General features: G+C 44.7%; 1 protein-coding gene across 1 annotated transcript in view; it reads right to left on the reverse strand.

The window, feature by feature from the left end:
• Window positions 1-17,033, reverse strand: part of LOC309564442 (uncharacterized protein) — a gene marked incomplete at its 3' end in the record, with an annotated part of 317,628 nt that overhangs the window by 1,880 nt on the left and 298,715 nt on the right. The window contains 6 exon segments of the mRNA XM_082269072.1: window positions 2-70; window positions 74-109; window positions 4,270-4,923; window positions 7,617-9,519; window positions 9,731-9,738; window positions 10,750-10,881. Of these exon segments, the coding sequence (XP_082125198.1) occupies window positions 2-70; window positions 74-109; window positions 4,270-4,923; window positions 7,617-9,519; window positions 9,731-9,738; window positions 10,750-10,881 (2,802 nt within the window).

A 17,033-nucleotide genomic window follows, 5' to 3' on the forward strand; every position in this document is an offset into this window, starting at 1 on the left:
AAGAATTAGAAGGATCCATTGATCTTAGATGGACATCTGAAGTCGTAGTATGGAATTTATCAGAAGATTCTTAAGAATTAGAAGGATCCATTGATCTTAGATGGACATCTGAAGTCGAAGTATGGAATTTATCAGAAGATTCTTAAGAATTAGAAGGATCCATTGTTTTCGCTACAAGAATATTGTGCATTGTCACTATCTTCTGCAGTACAATCTGGAGCTATAACAGGACGTCTCTTCGATTCATTTGAATTCCAGAAATACGGTCCATCTGCCGAAAAACAATTTTTATTATATATTATGTTTGTTTTTACACACCTTGTATTCAGAAGTCATGTCTATGTCTATCATTCATTCAACACTTTCCCAGAGCTCTGGCAATGGATCGGGTACAATCATAATAGTAAACTATGAATATAAACCAGACCGTGTCATACACCAGAGCAATAATAAGTAACAGTAGTTGTGCATCGAGGACATTGTTATGATAAAGAATAGTGATGGACCTTCCTTCACCTCATTTCCCAAAAACATGACAACATACTGAAGAACAAAGATATACGTTTCATATGAACAGCAGGGGAGAAAATAGGGGAAAGGGTCACTTTCCACTTCTGACATCACCAAATAGCTGCACATAATGTTTAGTGTATAACATGTTCCAGAAAACTGTCCGACAGTAGGTGGTCAGAAATTGTGAACTCGCTACGGGAGATGGACGAGAGAGAAAACGCTACAAGAGTGAAAACAGATGTCCGCTTGCTGGTCATGTTTTAGAAGCACAATGTTATATTGAGGATACGGAGATGGACCGTTCATATGGTGTATAAAGGATCTCCTCCTCATTTGTTGGGAACATGACGCTATATTGAGGAATGGAGACGGACCTTTCATATGGTGTACAGTATCTCCACCTCGTTTGTCGGGAACGTGACGTTATATTGAGGAATAGAGATGGACCTTTCATATGGTGTACAGTATCTCCACCTCGTTTGTCGGGAACGTGACGTTATATTGAGGAATAGAGATGGACCTTTCATATGGTGTACAGTATCTCCTCCTCATTTGTTGGGAACATGACGTTATATTGAGGAATGGAGAAGGACCTTTCATATGGTGTACAGGATCTCCTCCTCATTTGTCGGGAACGTGACGTTATACTGAGGAATGGAGACGGACCTTTCATATGGTGTACAGTATCTCCACCTCATTTGTCGGGAACAAGACTTTATATTGAGGAATGGAGATGGACCTTTCATATGGTGTACAGTATCTCCACCTCCTATAGTATGTCAACCTATCATACTTACAATTTTGACAAAAGGAAATTACATTTTTAAGGTCCCAGTGGCCCATAGGTCTCTCTCAAATGCTGCTGTCCTGTCTTGTCTTGTCTATATACTAGAGGTTCTAAATGGACAGTTGGATAAATGGTTCTATATTTAGGATGTATCTGGTCTATAAACCAGAGGCTTTGGATGGACAGATGGAAAAATTATTATTATTATTATTCAGGATTTCTATAGCGCCAGCAGTTTACGCAGCGCTTATAAATGGGTCTATATTTAGGATGTATCCGGTCTATAAACCAGAGACTCTGGATGGACAGTTGGATAAATAGTTCTATATTTAGGATGTATCTGGTCTATAAACCAGAGGCTCTGGGTGGACAGTTGGATAAATGGTTCTATATTTAGGATGTATCGGGACACATATTATAAAATATCTCCAATATACAGTATGTGATATGTGTGTAGTAGTGGATGTTGGAGATAAAAGACGTCACAGTGACTATGGAGGAAGAGGACGGAACATGACGGGGGGGGGGTTACTGGGTGTAAATATAAAATAATATCTAATTACCTCCTCTGTGTAATCCAGCGATGTCTCCTCTCCACCTCGTTCTCTCCCCAACTCCCCTGTCTTTACCTCATGTAACGTCTTGCCATTGTCTTACATCATTTCCTGTTCCTACATCCCTACGTTACATCATTTCCTGTCATAAATTGCATCACTTCCTGTCTGAGCGATCCTCTCAATTTAAGTGATACCGCCATCTTGTGGTGATTTCAATAACGGCATCCTACTAATATTTTGCCCTCTGCCCTGTAGCTCATTCTTCGGTTATATTTCAAACATTATGACACACGCACATTATACTTCTCATAAAACTTAACCAATAATAAATAATAATATATAATAATAATATATTATTAATATAATAATTATTAATATAATAATAACTATTTTATCTTTTTTGTTATATCTTCTTTAGGCTCCTGCTGTGTTTTGGCTCTAGGGAGATTTTTAAAATCTGAATTTTAGGCTGGAAATATTAAAATTATAATAAACTGTATAATAATAATATAAAATACTGAATCCCCCAGATTATTATAAGTTTTCTGTAAGTAGAGGTCCTCTAAAATACAATGGAAGTTGCTGCAATTTTTTATTTTGCACGGCTGTTTATCAATCTATATTTTTTATAAAAAAATAATGAATTTTCTTAGAAAATAAAAGATGAGACTTTGTTGAGTAAATAGATTTTAAATGTGCCAGGTGTAAAATCTGCATGTGCCCTCAAAACTGCAAACAATTACAGTACTCAAAATTATTCCCCTTTATTCCTCCCAATTTTCCCATTCTTTTACAACCCCCCCCCCCTTCATGAAGCCAGCCCCTTAGCCCCTTTTAGCTATTTAAGCAGATTAGCCCATTCTCTCCTGGGTTTGACTTGGCCTGGCTGACCTCTCTTCTGTTACCTGTTCCTGATTTTGCTCCTTACTTCACTGACTCCTGGCTTCCTGATCCCGGCTCGTCTGATTACCCGCTCTAGCATCCAAACCCTGGCTTCTGTTTTTGACTACGTTCCTGAACTGTGTTATTTTTGCTATTGCATTAAATGTGTGATTTTTTTTTACCGGGATTTTCTGTATCCGTCTGGTTTATGATTCCTGACATTCCCCCATAAAACTCGCAAATGTGGCCCGATCCCAGTGGAAGTCCTTCTTCATCCTGTCATTGGACACATCAGAGCCAAGGAGGAGCTGTCAGGAACGCTCCCTGTGCACACTGAAGTGCGCAAGGGCGAACCTCCCCTTTGCCCAATCAATGGCTGACAGGCGTTCACCAATGCACGACGGACGTGACCCGGGCACGTAGGCGAATGCGCATGTGCACGCAATGACCTTGGTGCCCAAATGACCCATTTAAGGGTGGCTGGTTCATTTACAATTTGCTGTCTTGTCTGCAGCTTCTCCTGTGTTCCTGAACCTGAGACCTGTTGTATCCAGTTTGATTCCTGTTTGACCTCCTGGCTTGTCCTTCACCTTGCTTGTCTGCTACCCGCCCTGACCTCGGCTTGTTTGTGACCACTCTTCTGCCTTATCCTTGTCTGTTTATCTGCCACCGGATCCGGACCTGTTCACCTCCTGGTGAGGCAACCCCAAGGACTGCGACCTGGTGCTATACACACAGCGAAATCCATCCTCACCATCAGAGGCTCTGGTGAAGACTGGTTGGCACCTAGATTCCGCACCTCGGGTTAGCTTGTGTCTACTGCCTGGGTGACTCGCCTATGCTCCATCCCTCAGTGAGCTAGAGGCTACCCTCTGCACGTCAGGTTCGCCTCCAAAGTCCTGACAGGAGCCTAGAGAAAGCTTCACTTGACTCTGACCATTTATCATTATGACAGGCATCCAGCAAGGAGAGTTTCCAGATACTTTAGAATGGGTGTTTGTGGTGTTGAGGACCCAGGGCAACCTGCAGAAGATGCAGGGCCCATAATTTAATTTTCCCTGCACCAGTGTATCCCCAAATGGTACATTAGAGGAGCCAAGTGCCCAAAATTTGTTCTGGCACTGGGCTTTCAGGACTCTGGATCTGGATCCGCAGAACAGCAGGATTTTGTTGAAATCTCAGGATAGTCCCGTAAAGTCAGATGTGTCAGTTTGTCACGCGCACATACTAATTAGCGTGCGCACTTGGCGCCCAGTGGCCTATTTAAACTGGTCTGTTTCTTTGAGCAGTCGCTAAATTATCTTCAGTTTGTTCCTATGTTCCTGAGACCTGATCCACTGTTCCTGCATACCTGTGCATTACCCGGCTTGCTACTTTGTTTACTGGATTACTCTGTCCTCGGCCTAATTACTGGGTTTGTCTCTGCATGCTGATTCTGTACCATTTTGCCCGGCTGTTACTGACCTTGGCCTGCTTTCTGGACTTGCCCTGCCTGTTGATTTTTTACCGCTTTGCCCGGCTGTTACTAACCTTGGGCTGCTTACTGGACTTGCCCTGCCTGTTAATTTTGTACCACTTTGCCCGGCTGTTACTGACCTTGGCCTGCTTTCTGGACTTGCCCTGCCTGTTGATTTTGTACCACTTTGCCTGGCTGTTACTGACCTTGGCCTGCTTGTTGATTTTGTACCACTTTGCCCGGCTGTTACTGACCTTGGCCTGCTTTCTGGACTTGCCCTGCCTGTTGATTTTGTACCACTTTGCCCGGCTGTTACTGACCTTGGCCTGCTTTCTGGACTTGCCCAATCTGTTTATTTTGTACCACTTTGCCTGGCTGTTACTGACCTTGGCCTGCTTTCTGGCCTTGCCCTGCCTGTTGATTTTGTACCACATTGCCAGGCTGTTACTGACCTTGACCTGCTTTCTGGACTTGCCCTGCCTGTTGATTTTGTACCACTTTGCCCGGCTGTTACTGACCTTGGCCTGCTTTCTGGCCTTGCCCTGCCAGTTGATTTTGAACCACTTTGCCTTTCTGTTATTGACCTTGGCCTGCTTGTTGATTTTGTACCACTTTGCCCGACTTACTGACCTTGGCCTGCTTTCTGGACTTGCCTTGCCTGCTGATTTGGCCCCTCGCTGCCCTGTTGTTGATGACTGCTCCCAGTCTCTTGGTCCTGTTTTCATCTCCTGCTCAGATGCCAAGCTGCTTCAGCATCCTGTCTCGAGGACTCCTACTACCCGCTCTACCCACATCATTAACCAGATACCATGCCACTCCTTGCCCATACAGTCTCTGTCTCCACCTTCAGAAGTATTGGGCCAGACTTGTGAGAAAGGCCTCCACAAAGTTCCACCCTTCACCAAGTACAAGATACCTGGACACCTTCCCATTTGGGTACAGATCCAACAGGCTGCGCTCGGGGGGACGTGAGCGCCATTGTGCTTCCTGTATTTCCTCTTTTATAGGATATATAATAGTGATATCATCTTCAATATACAACTGACTCATTTCTTTATTATCTCATGAAGATTATATCGCAGGTAACATACAAAGAATAAAATATAAAAATAAAAACAAAACAACTCTGACAACGTTATAATATTTATAATGCTAACTGAAAATGGATCCAATTATAAAGCACACCCACCCAGTGTATAATTAGGTACCACCCTCCTAGGTAGGTTGCTAGGTAAGTTTAGTTATTTTGGGCTCCTCTGTCATCATTGGAGCAGCTGTTGGTTTCTTTGGGCTGTTCTGGGTTTCACAAGCTGCAGGGTTTGATTGTCTCCCCCTGCCTTCTAGAGGCTTCTAGAACATAGTGGGCTGCAAAGAGTCAAATAGGCAGCTCGAATAGTTATGGTGCTGCAGCTAATCCCTGGGGAGGTGTGCCCAGTAGGTGGCTGGAGGGGAACATTAATAGTCTGGGGTCTGGAGCAACAATATTCTTGTCCTGCTGGAGAAGACACACAGCCTCGGGGGCTGTTGCTGAGTTTGCTGATGTTCATTGAGGTCCCAGCATTGGCAGAGCTGGGGGGGCGCTATTCCCAATCATAGTGCGGGGACAAGGTCATCTAGTACCCAGGGCAAAGATGGCAAACGCCCCCCCCCCACCCAAAAATGTATGAGCATTATGTGTCAACAAAAACACTCCCCCCCCCCCAAAAACAATTTGAGCACTAATCTCCACATCTACCCCCAAGCATAAATTCCCTTTGCAAGCCTAAATTCTCCCCATAAAATAATTCCCCCTCTTCCAGTACAGATCCCCCCTGCCAGCTCAAATCCTCCCCCCCCCCCCCCACCAGCACATTTTCTATACCCCTCAAATTTCCCTCTAAAAATAAACCCTCTCCCCCCCTCTAAATCCCCCTATCCTGGCACAAAACCCCCCTCTCCTAGCACAAATCCCCCCCCCCCAAATCCCCTTCTCCTAACACATTTCTAACACAAATCCCCTCTCCTAGCACAAATTCCCCACAAAGCCCCTCTCCTAGCACCAATCCCCCCCCCCCCAAATCTCCCTCTCCAAGCACAAATCCCCTCTCTTGGCACCAGTGGCGGCTGGTGTGTTGGGGGCGCAGGGGCGCCGCACCCCCTATTCATGCATCCAGCCCTCTAATCTACATGCGGGGTGCCGGACGCATGGAGTTCAATGGGGTTTTTTTTTTTCTGAAAAGGGTGGACCCGGGGAGCAGAGGACTAGCCCACCCATTTGTGTGACAATAGCGAATGAAAATTCGCTATTGTCACATGGATCCTTCTCCTGGCCAATCAGGAAGTGGGTCCGAGACCCGCTTCCCGATTGGCCGAAAGGCGATTCCATTGGCCGAGGAGGAGGCGGGAGGACCTGAGGAAACGCGGGGGACTGAGGAGAAGCCGCCTCTGCAGGTAAGTGCACTGGTCTCTCTGCATTGAAAGGGGGCACGCTGGTCACTCTGCATTGAAATGGGGCACGCTGGTCACGCTACATTGATGAGGGCACGCTGGTCACTCTGCATTGAAAGGGGGCACGCTGGTCACTCTGCATTGAAAGGGGGCACGCTGGTCACTCTGCATTGAAAGGGGGCACGCTGGTCACTCTGCATTGAAAGGGGGCACGATGGTCACTCTGCATTGAAAGGGGGCACGATGGTAACTATACATTGATTACTGAAGGCCCCTTTCACACTTTTGTGACCTCAAAGTCACACAATTTTTTACAGCGTTTTTTTGCCGCAAAGCAATGCCTATTACATTTTTCTGTTTGCGCCCCCCCCCCAAAAAATTTTGAGCACCAGCCGTCACTGCTTGGCACTAATCCTCCCCCCCAAATCCCCCTCTCTTAGCACAAATCCCCAACAAATCCCCTCTCCTAGCACAAATGACCCCCCCCCCAAATTTCCCTCTCCTAGCACAAATTCCCCACAAATCCCCACTCCTAGCACTAATCAACCCCCCCCCCCCCACAAATCCCCACTCCTAGCACTAATCCCCCTCTCCTACCACTTGTCCATTGCACAACACAAGGTCCATAAAAACATGGACAGGCCTGCACAGAGTCCTGATCTCAACCTGACAAAACTTCTTGGAGATGGATTTGAGCCAGGCCTTCTCATCCAGAATCAGTGCCTGACCTCACAAATGCGCTTCTGGAAGAATGGTTAAACATTCCCATAGACACTCCTAAACGTTGTGGACAGCCTTCCCAGAAGAGTTGAAGCTGTTATAGTTGCAAAGGGTGGGCAACTCAATATTGAACCCTATGGACTAAGACTGGGATGCCATTAAAGCTCATGTGTGTGTAAAGGCCGGCGTCCCAATACTTTTGGTAATTTAGTGTATTAGTCAAACGCGTCAGCAGGCGTCTTCTCTCGGATTGGACTTATGTGATCTGTAGAACATCTATCACAGTCTGAAAGTTGTTCGGATGCTCTGAGCTGTGTCTTGTCATGTGTGAAAGAAGTGACTGTTTCACAGTGAAACATTTCCCGCACTCTGTACACAAATAGGGACGCTCACCTGAGTGAGTTCTCTGGTGAGAAGCCAGGGCTTCTTTGGTAGTGAAACATTTCCCGCACTCTGAACACGAATAAGGACGTTCACCTGAGTGAATTTTCTGGTGGGCAACAAGGCCTCCTTTTACAGTGAAACATTTCCCGCACGTTGAACACGAATAAGGACGCTCACCTGAGTGAAATTTTTGGTGAGTAACAAGGGATCCTTTGGAAGAGAAGCATTTCCCACACTCAGCACATGTAAAGGGACGCTCATCTGAGTGAATTCTCTGGTGTCTAACGAGGTCTGCCTTTAAGGTGAAACACTTCCCGCACGTTGAACACGAATAAGGACGCTCGCCTGAGTGAAATTTCATGTGAGTAAAAAGGTTTGCTTTGGTGGTGAAACATTTCCCACACTCTGAACATGAATAGGGACGCTCGCCTCTGTGAATTCGCTGGTGACTAACAAAGACTGCTTTTAAGGCAAAACATTTCCCGCACTCTGAACATGAATAAGGGCGTTCACTTGACAGCTCCCCGCGCTCACCAGTGTGGCGTCTTTCGTGTTTGCGAAGGTTTCCTTGTTCAGAAAAACATTTTCCGCACTCTGAACAGGAAAAGGGGCGCTCCCCCGTGTGAACTCCTTGGTGTTTAAGAAAGTTTCTTTTGTCAGAAAAAGATTTTCCGCACTCTGAACAGGAAAAAGGACGCTCGCCCGTATGACTTCTCTGGTGTGTAAGAAGAGATCCTTTATGTGAAAAACTTTTCCCGCACTCTGAACATGAATAGGGACGCTCATTAGTGTGAAGTCTTTGGTGTTTCAGAAGGGTTCCTTTTTCAGAAAATCTTTTTCCGCACTCTGAACAGGAAAAGGGACGCTCACCCGTATGAACTCTCTGGTGATTAAGAAGGTTTCCTTGTTCAGCAAAACATTTGCCGCACTCTAAACAGGAATAGGGACGCTCACCTGTATGAGTTCTCAGGTGTTTCTGAAGATGTACTTTTCTAATAAAACATTTCCCGCACTCTGAACATGAATAAGGGCGCTCATTCTTGTGAGTTTTCTGGTGCTTAAGAAGACCGTCTTTCTTAGTGAATGTTTTCCCGCACACCAAACATGACAATGAGCTCACTCCTGTGTGAACTCCCTCATGGCTTGAAGAGGATTTCTGGGGATCGGATGGATCTGTTGATCGGCCAGCACTGGGAGAACTTAGAAGGTCATCTGAGGTCATAGTATGGGATTTATCAGGAGATTCCTGAGGATTAGAAGGATCCGTTGATCTTAGATGGACATCTGAAGCCATAGTATGGGATTTTTTAGAAGATTCCTCAGGATTAGAAGGATTTATTGGTTTTAGATGGACATCTGAAGTCATAGTACGGGATTTCTCAGAAGATTCCTCAAGATTAGAAAGATTTATTGATCTTAGATGGACATCTGAGGTCATAGTATGGGATTGATCAGAAGATTCCTCAGGATTAGAAGGTTCTTTTGGTCTTCGATGGACATCTGAAGTCATAGAAAGAAATTTATCTGAAGATTCTTCAGGATTAGTTGATCTTAGATGGACATCTGAGGTCATAGTATGGGATTTATCATAAGATTTCCCAGGATTAGAAGGATCCATTGATCTTAGATGGACATCTGAAGTCATAGTATGGGATTTATCGGAAGATTCCTCAGGATTAAAAGGATCCATTGAACTCACCACAAGAAAATCGTGCAATGTCACTATTTTCTGCAGTCTGGATATATGATAAGACGTCTCTCCAATGTATTCAGATTCCAAAAATACGGTCCATCTGCTGAAAAACAATTTTTAATATATGTTAAGTTTGTTTTTATACGCCTTGTATTCAGAAGTCATGTCTATCATTCAACACTTTCCCAGAGCTCTGCCATTGAATTGGGTACAATTATAACAGAAAACAATGAATATGAACCAAATCAGATGATACCCCCAAACCATGCTAGGTAACAGTAGGTATGGTCCAGTGATGGATCTTCCTTCACCTCATTTCCTGATAACATGACAACACATTAAAGAACAAAGTTATACAGTTCATATGATCAACAGCATTAAGGGAAAGGAGGGGAGTCGACTTTTGACATCACCAAAGAGATTCATCTGAGACGAAATCGGAAACAGTAGACATGCTATAGGAGATGGTCAGAGAGAGAAAACATGCTACAAGAGTAGAAAGAAAATGTAAAATAAGGAAAATGAAGACGATTCACCAAACAGAAGCACAATGTTATAATGAGGAATGGAGATGGACCTTTCATATGGTGTACAGTATCTCCTCCTCATTGGTTGGGAACATGACGTTATATTGGAGAATAGAGATGGACCTTTCATATGGTGTACAGTATCTCCTCCTCATTTGTTGGGAACATGACGTTATATTGGAGAATAGAGATGGACCTTTCATATGGTGTACAGTATCTCCTCCTCATTTGTTGGGAACATGAAGTTATATTGAGGAATGGAGATGGACCTTTCATATGGTGTACAGTATCTCCTCCTCATTTGTTGGGAACATGACGTTATATTGATGATTGGAGATGGTCCTTTCATATGGTGTACAGTATCTCCACCTCATTTGTTGGGAACATGACGTTATATTGAGGAACGGAGATGGACCTTTCATATGGTGTACAGTATCTCCTCCTCATTTGTTGGGAACATGACGTTATATTGAGGAATGGAGATGGACCTTTCATATGGTGTACAGTATCTCCTCCTCATTTGTTGGGAACATGACGTTATATTGGGGAATGGAGATGGACCTTTCAGAGCATCTGGCAGACAGCACACATGGTGTGCTCTAGCAGAAGGTGAGCGGGTACTGGAGAGAAAGGACTAAGCTGCAGAGGATCAACAAAGCTGGCAGACCAGAGCAAGAGAAACTAGCAATGTCACATGTGTTGCACAGCCTGGGAGCAGTATAGCGGGAGGTGAGCAAGAGGAGGGTCAGCAAACCAGAGGATCAGCAGAGCTGGGGGTTACTACTGAGTGGGCATCAGCATACCTGGGGGTAATAATGAGCAAGGGATCTGGTGAACAAGGGTTCCAATGAGCTTGGGATCTGCTGAACAAGGGTTCCAATGAGCTTGGGTTCTGTTAAGTGGGAGAACTCCTGAGCTGGGGTTTTACTGGGCCCCTTCAAAACAAATAAAAAACACATTTTCATCTCTACTTTATAATTCTATGTATGGAGAGAAGATGACAATTACCACATTATTCTAATATGAGCCAGGCCACAGTGAAGCCTCCTCCCTCCTGGTTATAGCACAGAAGACCTTGTGGTCATAGAAACTGTGCTGTGTATGTGGTTCCGGGGTAATTTAGCAAAAATAACATTTGAAGGGGGGCCCTGCCAGGTGAGCGTTACGAGACCCCATGATTTTGAACAGCAGCCCTGGTTGGATAAATGGCTCTATGTTTAGGATGTATCTGGTCTATAAACCAGAGGCTCTGGATGGACAGTTGGATACATGGTTCTATATTTAGGATGTATCCGGTCTATAAACCAGAGGCTCTGGATGGACAGTTGGATAAATGGCTCTATATTTAGGATGTATCCGGTCTATAAACAAGAGGCTCTGGATGGACAGTTGGATAAATGGTTCTATATTTAGGATGTATCCGGTCTATAAACCAGAGGCTCTGGATGGACAGTTGGGTAAATGTTTCTATATTTAGGATGTATCGGGACACATATTATAAAATAACTCCAATATACATTATGTGATATGTGTGTAGTAGTGGATGTTGGAGATAAAAGACGTCACAGTGACTATGGACGACGAGGACGGAACATGACGGGGGGGGGGGGGGTAACTGGGTGTAAATAGAAAATAATATCTTATTACCTCGTCTGTATAATCCAGCGATGTCTCCTCTCCTCCTCGTTCTCTCCGAACCAACTTCCTGTCTCTACCTCATATAACGTCTTGTCTTACACCACTTCCTGTGCGAGCGGTCCTCTCGATCTTAGTGATATTGCCATCTTGTGGTGATTTTCATAACTGCATCCTACATTAGGTGTTAAGATTTTGCCCTGTAGCTCATTCTTTGGTTTTATTTTATACATTTTGACAGATTATACCTGAAATTAATCTATAATAATATATTTTATCTCTGTGGTTTCTTCCTCTGCAGGCCCCTGCTGTGATTTTTTTATGTTGTGTTGCAATTTTCAGCTGGAAATATTAAAAATATAATAGAAAATAATAATAATAGAAAATATTAATTCCCCCAGATAATTCTATAGTTTCTTTAAGCAGATGTCCTCTTGAATACGATGGTGGTATTTAATATACAGTTGTGCAATTTTTCTTTTTTGCACATCTGTATATTAATTGATTTTTATATTTTCTTGAAAAAATACACGATACACTATATAATCTCTGATTTTCTTTTTACAAAATAAAGGATGTCGAGTTAAATGCGCCAGCATAGAAATTGCGTGCACCAGCAAACAATTCCAATATTTGAAAGGATCCCCCTTCTAATTTCCAGCTGCCATAGAGTGGATGATCTGGGTGTCAGGACACTCTACGGGAGTGGGGTGACCATAATTTCCAAGGGGTCTACACTTACACTACACTTCGTAGACTAGAAGTCCCAGTGTGAAACCCTGAGATCTAAGAATGTGTCCTCCTCCCATCCCTCCAAGGGTGTCATCCAAGGGAGGACTGGGCCAGGGGGGCAATTGCTCCCTCAGCCACTCTGATGCCCTGCAAAAAGGCTGCACCGCTCCAGAAGAAGTCTATTTGCCTGGGCTCCTCCTCCCGTTGTGTCATTGGACACATCAGAGCCAAGGGGCAGCCTAGAGGAAGCTTCCCTCGACTCAGATGGTGTATCATTGTGAGACATCCAACGGGGCAAATTTCCAGCTGCCATAGAGTGGATGATCTGGGTGTCAGGACACTCTACAGGAGTGGGGTGACCACTTTTCCAAGTTGTCTACACTTACACTACACTTAGTAGACTACAAGTCCCAGTGTGAACCCCTGAGATCTAAGAATGTGTCCTCCTCCCATCCCTCCAAGGGTGTACTCAGATGTAAGGGTTGCCCTGTGGACTCTGATGTAAGGGTGGCTTTAGGAACTCTAATTAAAGGGGGAAAGCTGGGAACTCTAATGTAGGTGGGAGGTTTGGTGAGCACAAACCCCTTTACATCAGAGTTCCCCTTTACACCAGAGTCCACAGTGTTCCCTCTTAAAAATGCGATTTTGCAGTGCAGGGCTAAAGTGTTCAGGTTTCGCTTTAAGAAAAGGTGGCAACCCTATCCTAGCAGCCAGTTCAGGCAGTGTAGAGCCAGAGGTGGAACAAGGTAAAACGGGTCTCAGCCAGCCAGGACAAGTACTGTCAGTAAGCAATGCAGCCATTCAGCAGACTGACCCCCAGACCCAGTCCGCCCTCCATGGCTGTGTCAGTTTTACAATACAGTGTCCCGGAATGAAGGTGCCCGGGACCCGGGACAGACCTGCAAAATGAGGGACTGTCCCGGGCAATCCGGGACACGTGGTCACCATATGCAGGAGATGCAAGGTATGTAAACTGGGTGCCCCGTGCCAGTGTACCCTTGAGAGGTACATTAGTGGAGCCAATAGCCTGAACTTGTCCTGGCCTAGATTAGGTGCCGTCTACTGTCTCCATCGTAGGTGGCGTTAGACCACAATACAATTGTATTTGGAGGGGAAGTCAAGAGAAACATGATTCCTCTATGGTTTCCCGGGGTCACTGGGGAAGCAATGCAATTGGATGCTGCCACCTCATGTGACTCTGGCAGCCATCTTGGTTTAGGCAGAGCCTACTTAAGGCTCTGGCTCCCAGGCTTGGTAAGCATTTTTCATGTGGGTAGAGTAGGGACAGGTCACCCATTTGACAGGGACAGCGATTAGCAGAAGGGAGATGTTCCAGACAAGTAGGGAGAGGAAAGGGTCTCACCATCCTTCCTGGACACCTCATTTGGGTACAGACCGACCAGGCCATATTCTGTCCCTCAAGACAGACACTGTCTGCACACTCAAGCACACAAGATAATCCCCCTTTCACCTTCACTGGAACTAAGGGGCCAAGCCCAACCCCTGAAAACAACCCCACACCATAACCCCCTCCTCTCCACCAAATGATTTGGACCAGTGCAAAGAGCAAGGTCCATAAAGACATGGATGAGCGAGTTTGGGGTATCTTTATGGACCTTGCTTTGTGCACAGATCCAAATAATTTGGTGGAGGAGGGATTATGGTGTGGAGTTGTTTATCAGGGGTTGGGCTTGGCCCCTTAGTTCGAGTGAAGGGAACTCCTAAGGAGTCAGCATACCAAGACATTTTGGACAATTTCATGCTCCCAATTTTGTAGGAACAGTTTGGGGATAGCCCCTTCTTCCTGTTCCAACATGACTGCACACCAGTGCACAAAGCAAGGTCCATAAAGACATGGATGAGCGAGTTTGGGGTGGAGGAACTTGCCTGGTCTGAACAGATTCCTGACCTCAGGGATTGGGCTTGGCCCCTTAGTTCCGGCGAAGGGGAACTCTTATGACGTCAGCACACCAAGACATTTTGGACAATTTCATGCTCCCAACTTTGTGGGAAGAGTTTGGGGATGGCCCCTTCCTGTTCCAACATGACTGCGCACCGGTGCACAAAGCAAGGTCCATAAAGACATTGATGAGCGAGTTTGGGGTGGAGGAATTGACTGGCCTTCACAGAGTCCTGACCTCAACCTGATATTTTGGACAATTTAATGCTCCCAACTTTGTGGGAAGAGTTTCCCATAAAGATATGGAAGAGTGACGCCTAAGGAGTTCCTTTCACTGGAACTAAGGGGCCAAGCCCAACCCCACACCATAATCCCCCCTCCACCAAATGATTTGGACCAGTGCACAAAGCAAGGTCCATACAGACATAGATGAGTGAGTTTGGGGTAGAGTAACTTTGACTGGCCTGTATTTTTATAGGATGTAGAAGATGAATATCACCTTCGATATACAACTGACTTGTTTCTTTATTTTCACACTCAGATTATAACGCCATTAATGCACAAAAAAGGGTAAAAAACGACTCTTAGACGGCGTTATATTTATAATTATGGTGAGACAAAAGAATAAAAAACAAACTGAAAATTGATACAATTAGGACCACACATTTATTGTATAATTAGATAAATTTCAGACAATGTCTTCAATGACCGCCTTTGTAATAAGCCCTTCACTTACCACCGATGGAAGGGTGGAAGTCCTGATTGGATGTTAGGGGTTGTATTTGGTTACCTATGTATTGCCGCCACTGCTAGTTCCATGCCCGTTTGTTGCCCATGTATTGTCAGTGTGTCAATTTAGATGGTGCCATCTTTGCAAATCTCGGAGCAGATCAGTCCTGTTTTCTATACAAACTTTATTACTATGATTACCTTATAGCAAACAGTCCCGGATTTGTTGGGATAGTCCTGATTTTTTAGTCGCCTGTCCCTTGAAGGCTAAATCCCGGGCTTTGTCACTACCTGTACTACTAGTATACACCGATCAGCCATAATATTTTGATGACTCACCTAAAATTTGGAGTGTGGCCCCCTTTTGCTAAAACAGCCCTGACCCATTGAGGCATGGACACCAAAGTAACATCCACATGAATGGCAGGAGCCAAGGTTTCCAAGCAGAACATTGCCCAAAGGTTCACACTGCCGGTTTACCTTCTTATACCCCATTCTGGTGCCACCTCTTCCCCCCAGGGAAGTTACGCACCCGCACCCGGCCATCCACATGATTCATCAGACCAGGCCACCTTCTTCCATCGCTCCGTAGTCCAGTTCTGATGTTCATGTGACCAACGTTAAAGCGTTTGGCTGTGGACACGGGTCACCATGGGCTTCCCAGGCCCATACACTACTGCAATGGCCATTTGTTTTCTACTTCATGGACAACATGTTCAATGCTGCCTAATATATCCCACCAATTTTAAGACGTCATTGTAACTAGATATTCCCTTCACCTGTCAGTGGTCATAAGGTTACGGCTGATCGGTGTCGAAAATACACCCCAAAAAACACGACTGTTTTCAGTTAGCTCCCAATTGGCTGTGATGTGATGGTACCACTTGGGCCATCCCAACCGAAAATCTGAGGGTTATAATTGTTCCCTGGTGGGCTTTTATCATTGAGATCCTGGGTTCGCATGCGTAGGGACTACCACTCTACATGCTGGATGCATGCAAAATGGGAAAACAAGAGTGGGAATACGGTAAGTGGTGGTGGTGGGACGCGGCTCCCTGGACACGCGGGACTTGGATGGAGGACCCTGACTATTCTTTTTGCCACTTTGAAATAATAATAGAAGAGTGGTTTTCTACTCAACCTCCTATTCCATTTGACCTGGTGGACCACTATGGGATGTAGGCTTGGTCCAGTGCCCGTCTATAGGTCCTTTCCCCTTTGGGTTTGGCGCCTTTTGGTGTCCATTACCCTCATGGGATATACTCTTGGATCGTTGGTCTCAATGGTTTACTATGGGATGTCTATCCTTTTATGCCCGGCATGTTCTATGATGGTCTGTTTAAAAGGCTTTTAGAAACAGTTATATGAATATTGAACTTGGCCCCTGAAGAAGCTACAATGGGAGCCTAATCACTCAGCGAAACGCGTAGGACTTGCCAAGTATTCGGTTTCTACTTCATGGATATGACAATGAGAATATGGATGTAAAACCTCAATTTTTATATTTACATAGTGCGTTCTTATCTATTTTGATGGATTCAATAAAGTTGTTATTTTTTTTTACAAAAATATGTTGTACGCTATTTGAAGACATCTTCACAGCTTTAAAGTCTCATTTCCATAGGGAGTTATGTGAGCCAAACGCCTTTATCCTTTGGATTTGAGAGAATTTTGGCACTCTTCCCTCCCCCCCCATTTTTTCTAAGGTGGTGGTGAGACCCATCTCATGTTCATCCCCACCATTTGGAGTCTCCAAGAAACAGAAGATGCCAACAGAAGACTCAGCCTGAGAAGCTCCACCTACAGTGCATCCAGAAAGTATTCACAGCGCTTCCACTTTTTGTTATGTTACAGCCTTATTCTAAAATGGATTCAATTCATTATTTTCCTCAAAACTATACAAACAATCCCCCATAATGACAACATTGTTTGACATCTTTGCAAATTTATTACAAAATAAAAAAGCAAAAAATCCCAGGTACATAAGTATTCACACCCTTTTCCATGACACTCAAAATTTAGCTCAGGTGCATCCTGTTTCCACTGATCACCCTTGAGATGTTTCTACAACTTGATTGGAGTCCACCTGTG

This window comes from Pelophylax lessonae (assembly GCF_965119305.1).
Source record: "Pelophylax lessonae genome assembly, chromosome: 9".
Classification (NCBI taxonomy): domain Eukaryota; kingdom Metazoa; phylum Chordata; class Amphibia; order Anura; family Ranidae; genus Pelophylax; species Pelophylax lessonae.